The sequence below is a fragment of the Procambarus clarkii genome, chromosome 42 (assembly GCF_040958095.1).
Source record: "Procambarus clarkii isolate CNS0578487 chromosome 42, FALCON_Pclarkii_2.0, whole genome shotgun sequence".
Classification (NCBI taxonomy): domain Eukaryota; kingdom Metazoa; phylum Arthropoda; class Malacostraca; order Decapoda; family Cambaridae; genus Procambarus; species Procambarus clarkii.
Window position 1 is genome coordinate 15,705,499 of NC_091191.1, and position 18,124 is coordinate 15,723,622.

At 40.2% G+C, this 18,124-nt stretch overlaps 2 protein-coding genes across 3 annotated transcripts; both read left to right on the forward strand.

The window, feature by feature from the left end:
- The first annotated feature begins 8,833 nt into the window (after positions 1-8,833).
- Positions 8,834-11,293, forward strand: LOC138373383 (uncharacterized). Its single transcript, XM_069339582.1, has 3 exons — positions 8,834-8,972; positions 10,063-10,134; positions 10,602-11,293. Exons 1-3 carry the CDS (start codon positions 8,948-8,950, stop codon positions 10,844-10,846), a joined length of 342 nt encoding a protein of 113 aa, XP_069195683.1. The 5' UTR covers positions 8,834-8,947; the 3' UTR covers positions 10,847-11,293.
- A 60-nt stretch (positions 11,294-11,353) lies between these two features.
- Positions 11,354-16,525, forward strand: LOC138373608 (uncharacterized). Of its 2 annotated transcripts, XM_069339922.1 has the most exons (7): positions 11,354-11,876; positions 12,221-12,325; positions 12,481-12,710; positions 12,916-13,094; positions 13,454-13,547; positions 13,870-13,961; positions 14,805-14,943. In XM_069339922.1, exons 1-6 carry the CDS (start codon positions 11,765-11,767, stop codon positions 13,942-13,944), a joined length of 795 nt encoding a protein of 264 aa, XP_069196023.1. In that variant the 5' UTR covers positions 11,354-11,764; the 3' UTR covers positions 13,945-13,961; positions 14,805-14,943. The 2 variants fall into 2 exon arrangements, with proteins under 2 accessions (XP_069196023.1, XP_069196024.1); XM_069339923.1 differs by lacking the exons at positions 11,354-11,876; positions 12,221-12,325; positions 12,481-12,710; positions 12,916-13,094; positions 13,454-13,547 and adding exons at positions 15,146-15,316; positions 15,597-15,781; positions 16,034-16,267; positions 16,420-16,525 and having other exon boundaries at positions 13,705-13,961; positions 14,805-15,012.
- Positions 16,526-18,124: the final 1,599 nt, after the last annotated feature.

Sequence of the window (18,124 nt, forward strand, 5' to 3'; positions counted from 1 at the left end):
TGAGTTTTCCTATATAACAGGGCTCGATGAAAGAGCATCAGGGGTCCCACACTATCTCATCGCCTGGGAGAGGATTGGAGTTCTGGTTGGTTAAATACCCCAGAATTCCTACCTCTCTTAATGGCTTTGAAGTATGGTGTAGTAGATACAGCATGCAACTGCCACCTTGTTGGCCAGTGTTCGAGTCCCCTGGTGGGATGAGTGTCTAAAAAGTTATAAACTTCAGCTACTGGAACAGGGTAGTCTGTGCATTAAGCATTTGGCACTGAGTTTTCCCATATAACAGGGCTCGATGAAAGAGCATCCAGGGTCCCACACTATCTCATCGCCTGGGAGAGGATTGGAATTCTGGTTGGTTAAATACCCCAGAATTCCTACCTCTCTTAATGGCTTTGAAGTATGGTGTAGTGGATACAGCATGCAACTGCCACCTTGTTGGCCATTGTTTAAGTCCCCTGGTGGGATGAGTGTCTAAAAAGTTATAAACTCCAGCTACTGCAATAGGGTAGTCTGTGCATTAAGCATTTGGCACTGAATTTTCCCATATAACAGGGCTCGATGAAAGAGCATCCGGGGTCCCACACTATCTCATCGCCTGGGAGAGGATTGGAGTTCTGGTTGGTTAAATACCCCAGAATTCCTACCTCTCTTAATGGCTTTGAAGTATGGTGTAGTGGATACAGCATGCAACTGCCACCTTGTTGGCCAGTGTTCGAGTCCCCTGGTGGGATGAGTGTCTAAAAAGTTATAAACTTCAGCTACTGGAATAGGGTAGTCTGTGCATTAAGCATTTGGCACTGAGTTTTTCCATATAACAGGGCTCGATGAAAGAGCATCCAGGGTCCCACACTATCTCATCGGCTGGGAGAGGATTGGAGTTCTGGTTGGTTAAATACCCCAGACTTCCTACCTCTCTTAATGGCTTTGAAGTATGGTGTAGTGGATACAGCATGCAACTGCCACCTTGTTGGCCAGTGTTCGAGTCCCCTGGTGGGACGAGTGTCTAAAAAGTTATAAACTTCAGCTACTGGAATAGGGTAGTCTGTGCATTAAGCATTTGGCACTGAGTTTTCCCATATAACAGGGCTCGATGAAAGAGCATCCGGGGTCCCACACTATCTCATCGCCTGGGAGAGGATTGGAGTTCTGGTTGGTTAAATAAACCAGAATTCCTACCTCTCTTAATGGCTTTGAAGTATGGTGTAGTGGATACAGCATGCAACTGCCACCTTGTTGGGAAGGTGGCAGTCCCCTGGTGGGATGAGTGTCTAAAAAGTTATAAACCTCAGCTACTGGAGTAGGGTAGTCTGCATTAAGCATTTGGCACTGAGTTTTCCCATATAACAGGGCTCGATGAAAGAGCATCCGGGGTCCCACACTATCTCATCGCCTGGGAGAGGATTGGAGTTCTGGTTGGTTAAATACCCCAGAATTAATACCTCTCTTAATGGCTTTGAAGTATGGTGTAGTGGATACAGCATGCAACTGCCACCTTGTTGGCCAGTGTTCGAGTCACCTGGTAGGATGAGTGTCTAAAAATTTATAAACTTCAGCTACTGGAATAGGGTAGTCTGTGTATTAAGCATTTGGCACTGAGTTTTCCCATATAACAGGGCTCGATGAAAGAGCATCCGGGATCCCACACTATCTCATCGCCTGGGAGAGGATTGGAGTTCTGGTTGGTTAAATACCCCAGAATTCCTACCTCTCTTAATGGCTTTGAAGTATGGTGTAGTGGATACAGCATGCAACTGCCACCTTGTTGGCCAGTGTTCGAGTCCCCTGGTGGGATGAGTGTCTAAAAAGTTATAAACCTCAGCTACTGGAATAGGGTAGTCTGCATTAAGCATTTGGCACTGAGTTTTCCTATATAACAGGGCTCGATGAAAGAGCATCCGGGGTCCCACACTATCTCATCGCCTGGGAGAGGATTGGAGTTCTGGTTGGTTAAATACCCCAGAATTCCTACCTCTCTTAATGGCTTTGAAGTATGGTGTAGTGGATACAGCATGCAACTGCCACCTTGTTGGCCAGTGTTCGAGTCCCCTGGTGGGATGAGTGTCTAAAAAGTTATAAACTTCAGCTACTGGAATAGGGTAGTCTGTGCATTAAGCATTTGGCACTGAGTTTTCCCATATAACAGGGCTCGATGAAAGAGCATCCGGGGTCCCACACTATCTCATCGCCTGGGAGAGGATTGGAGTTCTGGTTGGTTAAATACCCCAGAATTCCTACCTCTCTTAATGGCTTTGAAGTATGGTGTAGTGGATACAGCATGCAACTGCCACCTTGTTGGCCAGTGTTCGAGTCCCCTGGTGGGATGAGTGTCTAAAAAGTTATAAACTTCAGCTACTGGAATAGGGTAGTCTGCATTAAGCATTTGGCACTGAGTTTTCCCATATAACAGGGCTCGATGAAAGAGCATCCGGGGTCCCACACTATCTCATCGCCTGGGAGAGGATTGGAGTTCTGGTTGGTTAAATACCCCAGAATTCCTACCTCTCTTAATGGCTTTGAAGTATGGTGTAGTGGATACAGCATGCAACTGCCACCTTGTTGGCCAGTGTTTAAGTCCCCTGGTGGGATGAGTGTCTAAAAAGTTATAAACTTCAGCTACTGGAATAGGGTAGTCTGTGCATTAAGCATTTGGCACTGAGTTTTCCCATATAACAGGGCTCGATGAAAGAGCATCCGGGGTCCCACACTATCTCATCGCCTGGGAGAGGATTGGAGTTCTGGTTGGTTAAATACCCCAGAATTGCTACCTCTCTTAATGGCTTTGAAGTATGGTGTAGTGGATACAGCATGCAACTGCCACCGTGTTGGCCAGTGTTCGAGTCCCCTGGTGGAATGAGTGTCTAAAAAGTTATAAACTTCAGCTACTGGAATAGGGTAGTCTGTGCATTAAGCATTTGGCACTGAGTTTTCCCATATAACAGGGCTCGATGAAAGAGCATCCGGGGTCCCACACTATCTCATCGGCTGGGAGAGGATTGGAATTCTGGTTGGTTAAATACCCCAGAATTCCTACCTCTCTTAATGGTTTTGAAGTATGGTGTAGTGGATACAGCATGCAACTGCCACCTTGTTGGCCAGTGTTTAAGTCCCCTGGTGGGATGAGTGTCTAAAAAGTTATAAACTTCAGCTACTGGAATAGGGTAGTCTGTGCATTAAGCATTTGGCCCTGAGTTTTCCCATATAACAGGGCTCGATGAAAGAGCATCCGGGGTCCCACACTATCTCATCGCCTGAGAGAGGATTGGAGTTCTGGTTGGTTAAATTCCCCAGAATTCCTACCTCTCTTAATGGCTTTGAAGTATGGTGTAGTGGATACAGCATGCAACTGCCACCTTGTTGGTCAGTGTTCGAGTCCCCTGGTGGGATGAGTGTCTAAAAAGTTATAAACTTCAGCTACTGGAATAGGGTAGTCTGTGCATTAAGCATTTGGCACTGAGTTCTTCCATATAACAGGGCTCGATGAAAGAGCATCCAGGGTCCCACACTATCTCATCGCCTGGGAGAGGATTGGAGTTCTGGTTGGTTAAATACCCCAGACTTCCTACCTCTCTTAATGGCTTTGAAGTATGGTGTAGTGGATACAGCATGCAACTGCCATCGTGTTGGCCAGTGTTCGAGTCCCCTGGTGGAATGAGTGTCTAAAAAGTTATAAACTTCAGCTACTGGAATAGGGTAGTCTGTGCATTAAGCATTTGGCACTGAGTTTTCCCATATAACAGGGCTCGATGAAAGAGCATCCGGGGTCCCACATTATCTCATCGCCTGGGAGGGGATTGGAGTTCTGGTTGGTTAAATACCCCAGAATTACTACCTCTCTTAATAGCTTTGAAGTATGGTGTAGTGGATACAGCATGCAACTGCCACCTTGTTGGCCAGTGTTCGAGTCCCCTGGTGTTATGAGTGTCTAAAAAGTTATAAACCTCAGCTACTGGAATAGGGTAGTCTGCATTAAGCATTTGGCACTGAGTTTTCCCATATAACAGGGCTCGATGAAAGAGCATCCGGGGTCCCACACTATCTCATCGCCTGGGAGAGGATTGGAGTTCTGGTTGGTTAAATACCCCAGAATTCCTACCTCTCTTAATGGCTTTGAAGTATGGTGTAGTGGATACAGCATGCGACTGCCACCTTGTTGGCCAGTGTTTAAGTCCCCTGGTGGGATGAGTGTCTAAAAAGTTATAAACTTCAGCTACTGGAATAGGGTAGTCTGTGCATTAAGCATTTGGCACTGAGTTTTCCCATATAACAGGGCTCGATGAAAGAGCATCCGGGGTCCCACACTATCTCATCGCCTGGGAGAGGATTGGAGTTCTGGTTGGTTAAATACCCCAGAATTGCTACCTCTCTTAATGGCTTTGAAGTATGGTGTAGTGGATACAGCATGCAACTGCCACCGTGTTGGCCAGTGTTCGAGTCCCCTGGTGGAATGAGTGTCTAAAAAGTTATAAACTTCAGCTACTGGAATAGGGTAGTCTGTGCATTAAGCATTTGGCACTGAGTTTTCCCATATAACAGGGCTCGATGAAAGAGCATCCGGGGTCCCACACTATCTCATCGGCTGGGAGAGGATTGGAATTCTGGTTGGTTAAATACCCCAGAATTCCTACCTCTCTTAATGGTTTTGAAGTATGGTGTAGTGGATACAGCATGCAACTGCCACCTTGTTGGCCAGTGTTTAAGTCCCCTGGTGGGATGAGTGTCTAAAAAGTTATAAACTTCAGCTACTGGAATAGGGTAGTCTGTGCATTAAGCATTTGGCCCTGAGTTTTCCCATATAACAGGGCTCGATGAAAGAGCATCCGGGGTCCCACACTATCTCATCGCCTGAGAGAGGATTGGAGTTCTGGTTGGTTAAATTCCCCAGAATTCCTACCTCTCTTAATGGCTTTGAAGTATGGTGTAGTGGATACAGCATGCAACTGCCACCTTGTTGGTCAGTGTTCGAGTCCCCTGGTGGGATGAGTGTCTAAAAAGTTATAAACTTCAGCTACTGGAATAGGGTAGTCTGTGCATTAAGCATTTGGCACTGAGTTCTTCCATATAACAGGGCTCGATGAAAGAGCATCCAGGGTCCCACACTATCTCATCGCCTGGGAGAGGATTGGAGTTCTGGTTGGTTAAATACCCCAGACTTCCTACCTCTCTTAATGGCTTTGAAGTATGGTGTAGTGGATACAGCATGCAACTGCCATCGTGTTGGCCAGTGTTCGAGTCCCCTGGTGGAATGAGTGTCTAAAAAGTTATAAACTTCAGCTACTGGAATAGGGTAGTCTGTGCATTAAGCATTTGGCACTGAGTTTTCCCATATAACAGGGCTCGATGAAAGAGCATCCGGGGTCCCACATTATCTCATCGCCTGGGAGGGGATTGGAGTTCTGGTTGGTTAAATACCCCAGAATTCCTACCTCTCTTAATGGCTTTGAAGTATGCTGTAGTGGATACAGCATGCAACTGCCACCTTGTTGGCCAGTGTTCGAGTCCCCTGGTGGGATGAGTGTCTAAAAAGTTATAAACCTCAGCTACTGGAATAGGGTAGTCTGCATTAAACATTTGGCACTGAGTTTTCCCATATAACAGGGCTCGATGAAAGAGCATCCGGGGTCCCACACTATCTCATTGCCTGGGAGAGGATTGGAGTTCTGGTTGGTTAAATACCCCAGAATTCCTACCTCTCTTAATGGCTTTGAAGTATGATGTAGTGGATACAGCATGCAACTGCCACCTTGTTGGCCAGTGTTCGAGTCCCCTGGTGGGATGAGTGTCTAAAAAGTTATAAACTTCAGCTACTGGAATAGGGTAGTCTGTGCATTAAGCATTTGGCACTGAGTTTTTCCATATAACAGGGCTCGATGAAAGAGCATCCAGGGTCCCACACTATCTCATCGGCTGGGAGAGGATTGGAGTTCTGGTTGGTTAAATACCCCAGACTTCCTCCCTCTCTTAATGGCTTTGAAGTATGGTGTAGTGGATACAGCATGCAACTGCCACCTTGTTGGCCAGTGTTCGAGTCCCCTGGTGGGATGAGTGTCTAAAAAGTTATAAACTTCAGCTACTGGAATAGGGTAGTCTGTGCATTAAGCATTTGGCACTGAGTTTTCCCATATAACAGGGCTCGATGAAAGAGCATCCGGGGTCCCACACTATCTCATCGCCTGGGAGAGGATTGGAGTTCTGGTTGGTTAAATACCCCAGAATTCCTACCTCTCTTAATGGCTTTGAAGTATGGTGTAGTGGATACAGCATGCAACTGCCTCCTTGTTGGCAAGGTGGCAGTCCCCTGGTGGGATGAGTGTCTAAAAAGTTATAAACCTCAGCTACTGGAATAGGGTAGTCTGCATTAAGCATTTGGCACTGAGTTTTCCCATATAACAGGGCTCGATGAAAGAGCATCCGGGGTCCCATACTATCTCATCGCCTGGGAGAGGATTGGAGTTCTGGTTGGTTAAATACCCCAGAATTAATACCTCTCTTAATGGCTTTGAAGTATGGTGTAGTGGATACAGCATGCAACTGCCACCTTGTTGGCCAGTGTTCGAGTCCCCTGGTGGGATGAGTGTCTAAAAATTTATAAACTTCAGCTACTGGAATAGGGTAGTCTGTGTATTAAGCATTTGGCACTGAGTTTTCCCATATAACAGGGCTCGATGAAAGAGCATCCGGGATCCCACACTATCTCATCGCCTGGGAGAGGATTGGAGTTCTGGTTGGTTAAATACCCCAGAATTCCTACCTCTCTTAATGGCTTTGAAGTATGGTGTAGTGGATACAGCATGCAACTGCCACCTTGTTGGCCAGTGTTCGAGTCCCCTGGTGGGATGAGTGTCTAAAAAGTTATAAACCTCAGCTACTGGAATAGGGCAACCCGTTCTCACACAAGACAGTACATATATGACTAGTGCTTAAAGTCAATATGTGGAATGTGATTTAGTACATATGTGATATATTCCCAGTTAACTTTTTTACCAAGGCTCAAACTCTTCCTCACGTACCAATTTACGTCTCACAGTACTCGTCCATCAACGTAGATAGCTGAATAGTCGTGATTGGTTCAATTATAACGAAAATTGTAGTTTTCAGGTCCCACATGGGTTGTGAAATTCACCTACTATTGTCCATGCTCTTATAATATTACAGATCAGCTACATCCTATTGAAGGCTCGTAGTTTTGTTTTGAGAAATATTAGTTGTTCTTAGTAAATTATAATAAGCACAATAAATTATTACATAGAATAAGTGCTTCACCAATCAATATTATATACTATAGTTTGTGCTTTAGAAATCTTTAAAGAATGTTTTGTAGGAACGCTAACAGAAAACGATGTTATGTTGGAATGTATATAGGGTAAACTACTGCAAACAGGATGGTATGGTGTGGATTATTGGAAATTATAGGATTAGTATAGGGTCCACTACCACCTGTTAGGTGGGTAAGGGGTCCAATAACACCCGCAGGATGAGTATGGGGGTCACATCCACCCACAGGAATGGTATGGGGATCACTTCCACCCACAGGAAGGGTATGGGATCCAATACCATCCACTGGATGTGTATTGCGTCCACTACCACCGACAGGATGGGTATGGGCTCACAACCACCCACAGGATAGGTATGGGGTCCAATACCACCCACAGGATGAGTATGGGGTCCACTATAACCCACAGGATGGGTATGGGGCTCCAACCACCCACAGAATAAGTATGGGGTACAATAACACCCACTGGATATGTATGGCATCCATTGCCCCCACAGGATGACTATAGGGTACAGTATCGCCCACAGGATTAGTATATAGGGTTCACTGCCGCCCACAGAGTCGGTATGGAGTCCACCGCCACCCACAGGGTCGGTATGGGGTCCACTACCGCCCACTGGGTCGCTATGAAGTCAACTACCGTCCACAGGGTCGGTAGGGGTCCACTACCGCCCACAGGGTCGGCAGGGGGTCCACTGCCACCCACTGGGTCGGTAGGGGGTCCACTGCCGCCCACAGGATCGATAGGGGGTCCACTGCCGCCCACAGGGTCGATATGGGGGGGGGTCCACTACCGCCCACAGGATCGATAGGGGGTCCACTGCCGCCCACAGGGTCGGTAGGGGGTCCACTGCCGCCCACACGTTCGGTAGGGGTCCACTGCCGCCCACAGGGTCGGTAGGGGGTCCACTGCCGCCCACAGGATCGATAGGGGGTCCACTGCCGCCCACAGGGTCGATAGGGGGTCCCTTACCGCCCACAGGGTCTCTATGAAGTCAACTACCGCCCATAGTGTTTGTATAGTGTCCACTATCGCCCATAGTGTTATTATGGGGTCCACTACCCCTCATAGGGTCGGTATGGGGGTCCATTACTACCCACAGGGTGTGTCTGGGGTCTATTTTGGCAATACTGCTTTTCCAATCTCATTTGTTGTTCAATGTAAAATATTTGTTGCTCGACTTGCAACAATTTATATATATATATATATATATATATATATAGTATAGTGCCTTTGCAATAATGTACCAATGTGTGTATTTTCATAACTCGTTTTAAATTGTTGAAAAATAAATAACTACATTGTGAATGCAAGTCAATGTTTACATGCTAAATCAGAGTTGCCAGATTCCGCTTAAAATAGCAAATTGTGCTTATTTTCAAAGCTTGAGAATTTAGCTTTAAAGTAGTTAAAAAACTACGAATTTCGCAATTTGCTATGTACTTTAGTGTACTATTTTAAAATAAGATTGGTTTTTAAGCTGCAAGTCATATGAATCTCAAAAAAAGTATATTATTAACAATCTTATCTCCATAGTTCACTAGTTTCTGTAAATCAGATCTGGTAACTGTAGGCCAAGTACTGGAAGACTCAAGACACAATGTGTTGAAGCTATTCTCTTTGAAGAAGTCATCTCGACAGGATCTTCCAGCTCCAGCTATAAAACTTCACCAAACATGGATCTACCTAGTACATCAAATGGTAAGGAATTACTAAACTGTACAAAGTTTTATGCTAGAACATTTGTTACAGAATTGTCCCTGTCAGGGACAATTCAGTCCCTATTCTATGTGTACTCCATCACATAGTGACGGAGTATGTGGGAATAATTTTGTTGACACTGTCCATTTTGTCAATTCTACAACAGCAGATAATATGAATTCCCAGAGATATTTGTAACTTGAGATACTTGGTTTGGTTTGGTTAAGTTAGGTTAGGTTAGCCTAACCCAGTAAATCCTCCCCGGCTAGAATATAAACCCCGGACAAAGTGCTCGTGAAATGCCAGGCATTTGCAAATATGAGGATGTGGTTGATTAGATTATATTCTTTTCTATATCATAGATGTTCAATATATGAAAAATATTTTAGACTTAAAAATGGACCCCTGAGGTACTCAACTTAACACATTTCTTCATATTCATTCCCATTTAGTATGACCTTTTGCTCTCTTTGTTTTAACTATTGTTTTGTGCACTTTACAATTTTTTTCATGAACCTGTAATTTCCTTGCTAGTCTTCCATGTGGTACCTTATTAAAGTCTTTAGCATAATCCATGTATACTACATCCACCGGAAACCCTTTATCTGAGTACCATGTTACCATGTCCCAAAAGTGAGGAGGTTTATAAGGTAGCATCTGTTTTTAAGAAGACCATGGTGTGTCGATTGAATAAGATTGTTCACTGAAAGATGGTAAATGATTCCCTCCCTTAGGATTTTCGCCATGAGCTTGCAGATGTGTTATACCTAGCTGATTGGACATTAGTTTTGTGCTTAACTCTTTCTGCTTTTTTTTTAAATACTGTAAGGGTGAAATTTTCATATTTCAAATCTCGGGGTACTATCCCTTGGTTCAGATATTTTGTGGAAAGTATTTTCAGCAGTATTCATAGTTCTTCTGTCAGTTTATTTTCCTTTATAATTAAGGTTTGTTTTCTTTTGTACCATAGAAAGTACCACAGAAAGGTGTTATAATGTTGTGTTAGCTTTTCTGTACAATTTTTCTTTTTTGTTTGTATAAAAGGCTATGCAATGAATTCAAATATTTACGCTACCAATCAATTTTTCAGATAGATCATCGGATTTTGACAGTATGCTGTACATACCAGATGTTCCAAAAATAACTACAGACAACAATAATGGTACTGTGTTTACTATTTTTATACTTTATATATAGGAAGACAAGTTCAATCAATGAGCATTTTAATATATCATCAAAATTTTCATACATTTCTTTCACTTTGTTACACTTGTAAAAACTTATTCTTAGCTATATTTATATAAATGTTAATACCACTGTTAAATGAACATATTGATTTGTGTCCTTATTAGTTATAGCTTATTTATGTTGACCCAGCACCTTACTAAAGGGATTACCTTAACTTGTGTCACTATCTCTCTAGGGGGCTCCAGGTAGGCAGTATAGGTAATGCCACTAACATGCATATCATTATGGGAAAGTCCATAATTTAACACATAATTATAAGTAGGAAATTTGTAGCAAATTTTAAGATTATTAATAGGTACATTGTAGCATAATTTTGCATAAGCATAATTTTCTTGTTTTGTTCTTGTACTTTTCCTTCGAACAGTATTATTTTCTCTTCAGAATTTCACCGGAGAATAGCAGTGATGACTAGAGAACATCTTGAACGTGAGTACCAGAAAGCACGTGCTGCAATGATACAAAGAAATGAGTACTTGAAGAGACTCTTAAACGTGGAGGAACCAAACTCAATAAAGGTGACAAACAAGAAACAGAAAAAAGATAACATACAGGATGTATCACACATTAATTCAAAACAAAGACCAGCTGCACCCCAATCTGATGGTAATCTTCTATTATTTTCTTAACAATATTTCTACAGCTGTTATTTGTGTACTTTCCAATAATATTTGTTGCCTATTTTTAAGTGTATGCTAGACAATTATGGAGATTAAATTACTATAACACTGAACAACTTGGTAGCATAAAGTTAGTTATAGTAATATCTTGAGATTTGTCTGAAAATATTAATACTTGTATACAATTTGCAATTATGTACCATGCTTAAATCTTCAAATGTGCCACCCAGACATTCTGCCTGCTATACTTTCACCACCACACATTCAAAATGCGGGCTATTCTACTAGTGGCAGAACGTACACTCAAAGTTATTTGGCAGCTGGTGAAGAAACTTTGGAATCATTTGATGTTGGTATGTCCCAACATCATTTGTTGGTATTTAAATGAGGGTTTATTTAATGGACACACGTCATAAATATTATGTACCAAAATTGTGCTTAATGCCTATGAAATTTTGTTTAACATATTATACTAATCATTCCTTTCACTTACAAATTTTTCATACTAATTTGTAATCCCATATTTCAAAGTACTTGCTGCAGAACTTGAACAAATTAAAGATTCTCAGCCAAGTGTTTCTGACTGGCAAAAAAGAAGAAAAAATGCAGAGATTAATTGGGGAGAAAGCAGGGCAATGCTGTTCGATTGGACATTGTCTGAGTTGGGTGTTCCAGATAAAGGTAAATTAAATATTGCTGTGTTCATTAAGGTTATACTGTATAATAAGCATCATATGCATATTAATGACACTCTATTAATACATTTAGACTTCAGATTGTTTAAAATGTTAGGTATACAGTATTTAAAATTAGTATAAATAATTACCCCTTTTTTCATCAGGTAAAGTTTGTGTACAATGTACAAATTGTGAGGCAAGCATCAAATGTGAAGACTGTTTTGCATTTTTGTGTCACATTTGTGACCAAATGCAACATTTTCTCATGCCTTTCCACCACAGATTATATTGGAAAAATGGCTTTTATGAGCCATTAGACCCGACACAAACTGTGTGCCCTGAAGGAAATATCTTTCACTGGAGTAAGTATACGATACCTGTATAAAATCCGTACTTTGTTCCGAGATTACTTCTACTTCCCAATCCCAGTCTAGAGCTACGATTATCTTGGTATAACAAAATAAAATGAATAAATGTTTCATTTCAGTCATTACAACATTTGGAGAAGTCTTAAAGTTTAAACCTGACACTTGGTTTTATAGATTGATTTAATCGTCTGATTGTTTCTTTTCTGTGAATTTCTCAGTCATTATCTGGAGAATAATGTCAATATTTTGTACAATCAAGAAACAATGAAATATTCAGTCTGAAATTCTTTTCCATAAAACTCATTTTGTCAAACTGTCTTCCTTTTCTTTGTTACCAGAACCTGTTGTACCAGCCCAACCACCAAATTCTTGCCCCAACTGCACAGATTGCAAGTTTAAAATTTCAAGCTCCAGCAATCTCTGCATCTTCATCACTATAATGGGTAAATAAACTTTAAAATTTACCCTTTTATTTCCATTACCGGATATTCCTGAATCACAATACATTTTGAAATTTTTGTTGCTATAAATGTTAATTTTTACATCACTATTTTAGCAAGTCGCCACACAACTCAATGCACTGTATTTTAAACTACAGGAAGGTATGACCTCTATACTCCAATCTATACATGCCACTGTGGATATGAGCATCAACAACTAGGCAAGACCATGTACAAGTCTGGTTTCTATTCATCATTAGGAAAGAGCAGCACATTCTACAGCACCAGTCTGCTTGAATCATGGCACCATATAAAAAGAAATTGTCCTGGAACATCATTTCGGGCATTAGTCACTGCACTGGAATCCTTTGGTGCTTCTCGTGGGCGTGTATGTTTTGATACCGTTATTCTTAATATTTTCAGTTTTATATTTCAATACAAAAATTATCAAAATTTTGTAGTAATGTATATTCATTTATTAATAATTAGTTTTTAATTTTGTTCAAACACAAAATGGAATGTTTTTTTTGTTTATTTATCTTATGTCATAATATGCATTTTAAATGTCACCATCTAAAAAATTCTATTCCTAGATTGGACCCATTAATTATATAACTTCGAAGAGAGTGTTCTTCGAATGGCGATTCCAGCAATATGAGCTGAGAAAAATTAGAGGAGAAGCTGACAATGAGTGTCCTGCTTGTGATAAAACCCCTTTAGCAGTACATATTGATGGCAACAAGAAGCTGTATCGTTACAACAAAGTTGGGAGGTAATAAAATGTGCTTTACAGATACTTAATGTATAGTATTCTTTTGTTCTCTACACACACTATATTATAATGAATTATATTGTCTTCAAATTAATGTTCTTATAAATAAAGTATGCACATATAAATATACATTGTCATATGACATATTTTTTAACTGAGTATGTCTTTATAGTTTGCCTTTCAATTGCATCCATATCATCATTTTATTTATCTAACACCATGTAAATTTTTGTTTTATGTAAAATTTAGCAGTGCATCAGAATTCTTCATATAAAACATTTTTTGATACCCCATTACCCATTGTTTAATATTATAGTGGTTACAGACAATAAATAATTATTTCTGAATTATCATTGCAGAGGTATCAGAAACCCCTATTATTCTGATAGTATCTTCAGCAAAGATGAAGATGTTCAAGCTCATGTTGGCACTATTCAGAGCTTGAAAACTAAGGTGAGTTTTATTATATATTGAGAAACCTTCAATTTTACCTAATAACTGTTTGGCGACTATAACATATGGTGGCCATTTTTGTATTTTTTCATTATAGTTTATATATATTGAATAAGGAAATATAACCCAATCAGTATAATGTAATCAGTATAATGCGATTTGTATTCAGTATTCAATAAGTATCAACTCCCTCAAATAATCAATAAAAGAATGAAAACATATTGGTCAAACTTGAGTTGGTCTTGGTGAGTAAAGGTATGTTATGAAACTGTTATTAATCTATGCTCTTCAAGATGTTCATTGCTATAAATATTTTTCTCAGAAAGAACAGAAGAACTCACAGAGGGTGCAGTCTTTTGGAACCATCGAAAAATTGATGGACTGGCTCGTGCATTAGTTACTCGACTCAGAAAGGTACTAAAAATAATATATATTTATTTTATTTATTTGTATTTATTTTGAAACTTATTATAATGCATTTATATGTGAAAGGTATTATAATGCATTTATAGGTTAGTTATGTGTTCAGATCATGTACTACATATATTTTCCATTATAAATTAGCGACCATTTCCTTGAATTAACTGCTTGAACTTTTTCAATATATCAATAAGGTTAATTTGTATAAAGTATATAGTATTTAATTAACCTAAATGTATGATTCCGAGATATATCAAATGTGTTCACAGAGAAATCACAGTATCGTGATATATCACGGGAACTGTGATGAGGGTTTGAACCCCATGCACTGAGTGCTCTCAGATGCATGCTCTAGTTCACTACGCCACGACATGGTCAGATGAATTGCAACTTGGAGTACTACTGCACCCACAAGGATCCCAAGGCTTCCACTGAAGCCAAACCAGGTTTCACACAATTCCCCCATGAACTCGGTCTCTGTCATTCAGTAGTTCTGCCTTTGATGCCCCCATTTCAATGTCTTTCTCCATGTATTGATATATCACAATAATATGAATTCTATGTGTATTGAAAGGGCCATCAGAGGTAAAACTACTGGAGGACACAGACCAAGTACATGGGAAACTGCATGCACAACCGCCCATGGAATGGGTATGGGGGTGCATAATTAACAAAAATTGAATTGTGGGTTCATTAGTACCCTAGGTTGCAATTCTTTTGACCATGTTGTGGCGCATTCAACTACAGCAAGCATCTGGGAATGCCAAGCCCATAGGTTCGAACCACTCATCATGGTTAATGTGATTTGTTCATTAAATTTATTATATTTTCAAATAGGCCAGAGAGACGGAAATAACAGTTTCAAATGAGATCGACAAACTTGACGTTCAAAAGTCATTGATTCAAGAATGGCGATCTGACCTACAAATGATTTGTAAGGAGTTAGAGTTAAACACTGGAACAACCTCGAAGAACATAAAATATTCTATCGAGGCAGTTGCAGACTCTATCAGGCATCGCAAAAATCTGATTGCCACTGATGCAGGTAGGCTTACTATTTCTTTGTTAACTCTGAAGCAATTTCTATTTAGCTCTTGTCTATAATTTCTATGTAGGTAAATGATGAGGAAATTTTTTTAACAACTTTAAAACTTTCAGCCAAAAAACTTTATTTGCAGCATCCAGTAAAATGCGCTCTTCCCTCCGGCACAGAAATGAGTGTGATAGGAAAAAGCTTCAAGGCTTCATAAAAATCTACAATAGTGAAAACTCTGAAATTCTCAGTGAAAAGGATGCAATAGAAGGTATCCTGCCATGGCACAATTTATTGCCTCATCATAGCCAAAATGGTATGTAACTACATCTCATTTTATCAGGGGTTACAATTCGGCCTTATCAAGATAACTAACATTTAGCATGCATAATGGATAAGCTTTACTTATTTTTGAAGTAAAATATCATCACTACTGTTTGTAAAATAGGTGCAGTATCATAATCCGTAGGTTTTTATCAGGTTGATACTGCACAATAAACTATGTATAGTATGTATAATGCAAGTACCTAAACTGTAATTACATTAAATTGAGTTGTAGTTTACTTGCAGTAAATATAAATTTCCTCTTTTATTAGTGTCCCTTGCTCAAAAAAAGAAGGCAGTAGAAGATGTGGAGCTTCAGAAGAGATCCAGAGAAGAGCAACAACACACTGTTCAAGAAATGCTGCATTATCTCGCATATTACAAGAATAAGAGAGAGATTTTAACCGAACATACTGAAGAGTTGTTATGTGGAATTTTTCCTTCATATCTAAGCAAGGTAAGCTAACAGCCTAAATGTGTGTTGCAATTCAGTTCTTCATAAACATTTATTCAGCAGAATTTTATACTTGTCTTGCTATTTACAACTTTGACAGGTAGACAATTCCATGGTTTTCATATACTGTACTGGTGTGTTTTACATATATTTGAACTTTTACCGAAAACTTTATTTATTTATTCTAATTTCTTTAGTATTTTCAGGGAAATTTGTAAATGTCTTAAACCCCATTAAATAGTCTATATATTACAGGATCCTAACAAGTACACTATTGAAGAGAAGCACCTATCAACCAAAAATAAGAGTGGAATCTTGGCTCTTTTGAAGCAAGGGCAAAAGATGTGTTCTGACAAGCTGAGTGATGCAAAGCGTTTATTTGGATACCAGGAAGAGGATGTTGATGTTTCCGAGCCCTACCTGGAGCTTTGTGACAGTGAAGATGATGATGATGAAGATGAAGATTTACTACTAAACTCATGATACAAAAGTTAAGTATAATAAATTTTACCTGATTTCTCTTGCTAATTTCTCTTACTTAATTTCTCTAATTTCTAATTATCCTAGCCCTAAGATTACTACTGGCCTCCATTGCCTTGCCTGCACTTTGTTTCCCCCTTAACCATATCACTCATTCTTACAGGTGTGAGACAGAGAGGTACAAGATCATCCAAGAGGAACAACACCTGAAGCACCCAACATTTGGGTGTTTTAATTAATAAAAACGCCCTTCATGGCTTCACTCATCCTGGCTGGTTTAATTAAAAAAACCTAACCTAAACCTAATATATATACCTCTAGAGTCAAGGGAGTTAAGTTTTAGGCTGCACAATGAAACTGCTATTGACAATTTTATAACTGCTGCTGATAATGTCTGTCCTGTGACTTTTTTGTAAGCATAACCAAAAGGCTTAACAATCCCTTGCTTACAAAGGGAATACTTAAACCCATTAATAAAAAACATGACCTTGAGAAGAAGTATAGGTTAGGAATTGTCTCCAAAGAATTCTCATGCTCTTCAATAGGTCACTTGAACTCCAAACCTTTCCAGTTATCCTAAAAAAAGCGAGTTACCCCTGTACACAAATGTGGTGATCTCACAGATGTTAACAATTACAGACCTATATCAATCCTGCCTAACTTGTCAACATTTTTTGAAAAACTAATCTACAAGCAGTTTTACTCTTATCTAGCCAAACACCATATACTTAGTACTAGGCTGTACAAGAATATAACAACTCTTGTATATATCTCAAAAAAAAAAAAAAAAAAAAAAAAGCACAAGACGAAGCTTGAAAAAGTTTAGTGGTATGCAAATAGGCTAGTCCCAGGACTAAGAGGCATGAGTTACGAGGACAGGCTGCGAGAAATGCAATTGATAGGGTACATAAAGATAAACTGTTTAACACGGGTGGTAGGCGAACAAGGGGACACAGGTGGAAACTTAGTACCCAAATGAACCACTAGGATGTTAGAAAGAACTTTTTCAGTGTCAGAGTAGTTAATAGATGGAATGCATTAGGCAGTGATGTGGTGGAGGCTGACTCCATACACAGTTTCAAATGCAGATATGATAGAGCCCAGTAGGCTCAGGAATCTGTACATCAGTTGATTGCCAGTTGAGAGGTGGGACCAAAGAGCCAGAGCTCAACCCCCCGCAACCACAACTAGGTGAGTATACACACACACACACACACGTATACACACACACACACAGACACAAACATACACACACTAATGCCTCTATTCACCTTGCAGTAAATAGGAACCTGAAAGTCAGGAAGCTGCTAAAGGCTGCATCTTGGGGATGTGTGAGTGTGTTAGATAAAAATATATGTTGTTTAGATATGATGGAGGAAAAGAGGCCGAGAGTCGGTACATTAGACAACCGACGCTTAGAAAGGCGGGGTCCAAGAGCTAACAGCTAAATCTTGGAAATAATAAATTAAAATATTTAATACACCCACATACATGTTTCACATTATTTTGGCTGAGGGCACACTGAGGGCTGATGGCCCCGTCGACGGGGCAGGAAGTCGGTGGTTGATCAAAGGCCTCCCACATCCTCCACATACCTGAGGATTATTCCGGCTTAATTTTAAACGGAAGTAATGTCTTGGCATTTACGGCTTCAGCGGGTGGGTGGGTCCGTGGGTTTATTACACTGTGAGTGAAAACAATCGCCTATTCTCTATTTTATATTGCGGCTTGTAGAGCTAGAAGCTGTTGCCTCTTGTGTGCGTTGCACAAGGGGATTAATATCTGGATTAATAGCTTTCAATATTTCCAGTATTTTTTAAGGTAACGCTTAAATACCGAAGATACTGCTATTGGACACCGCTTAAT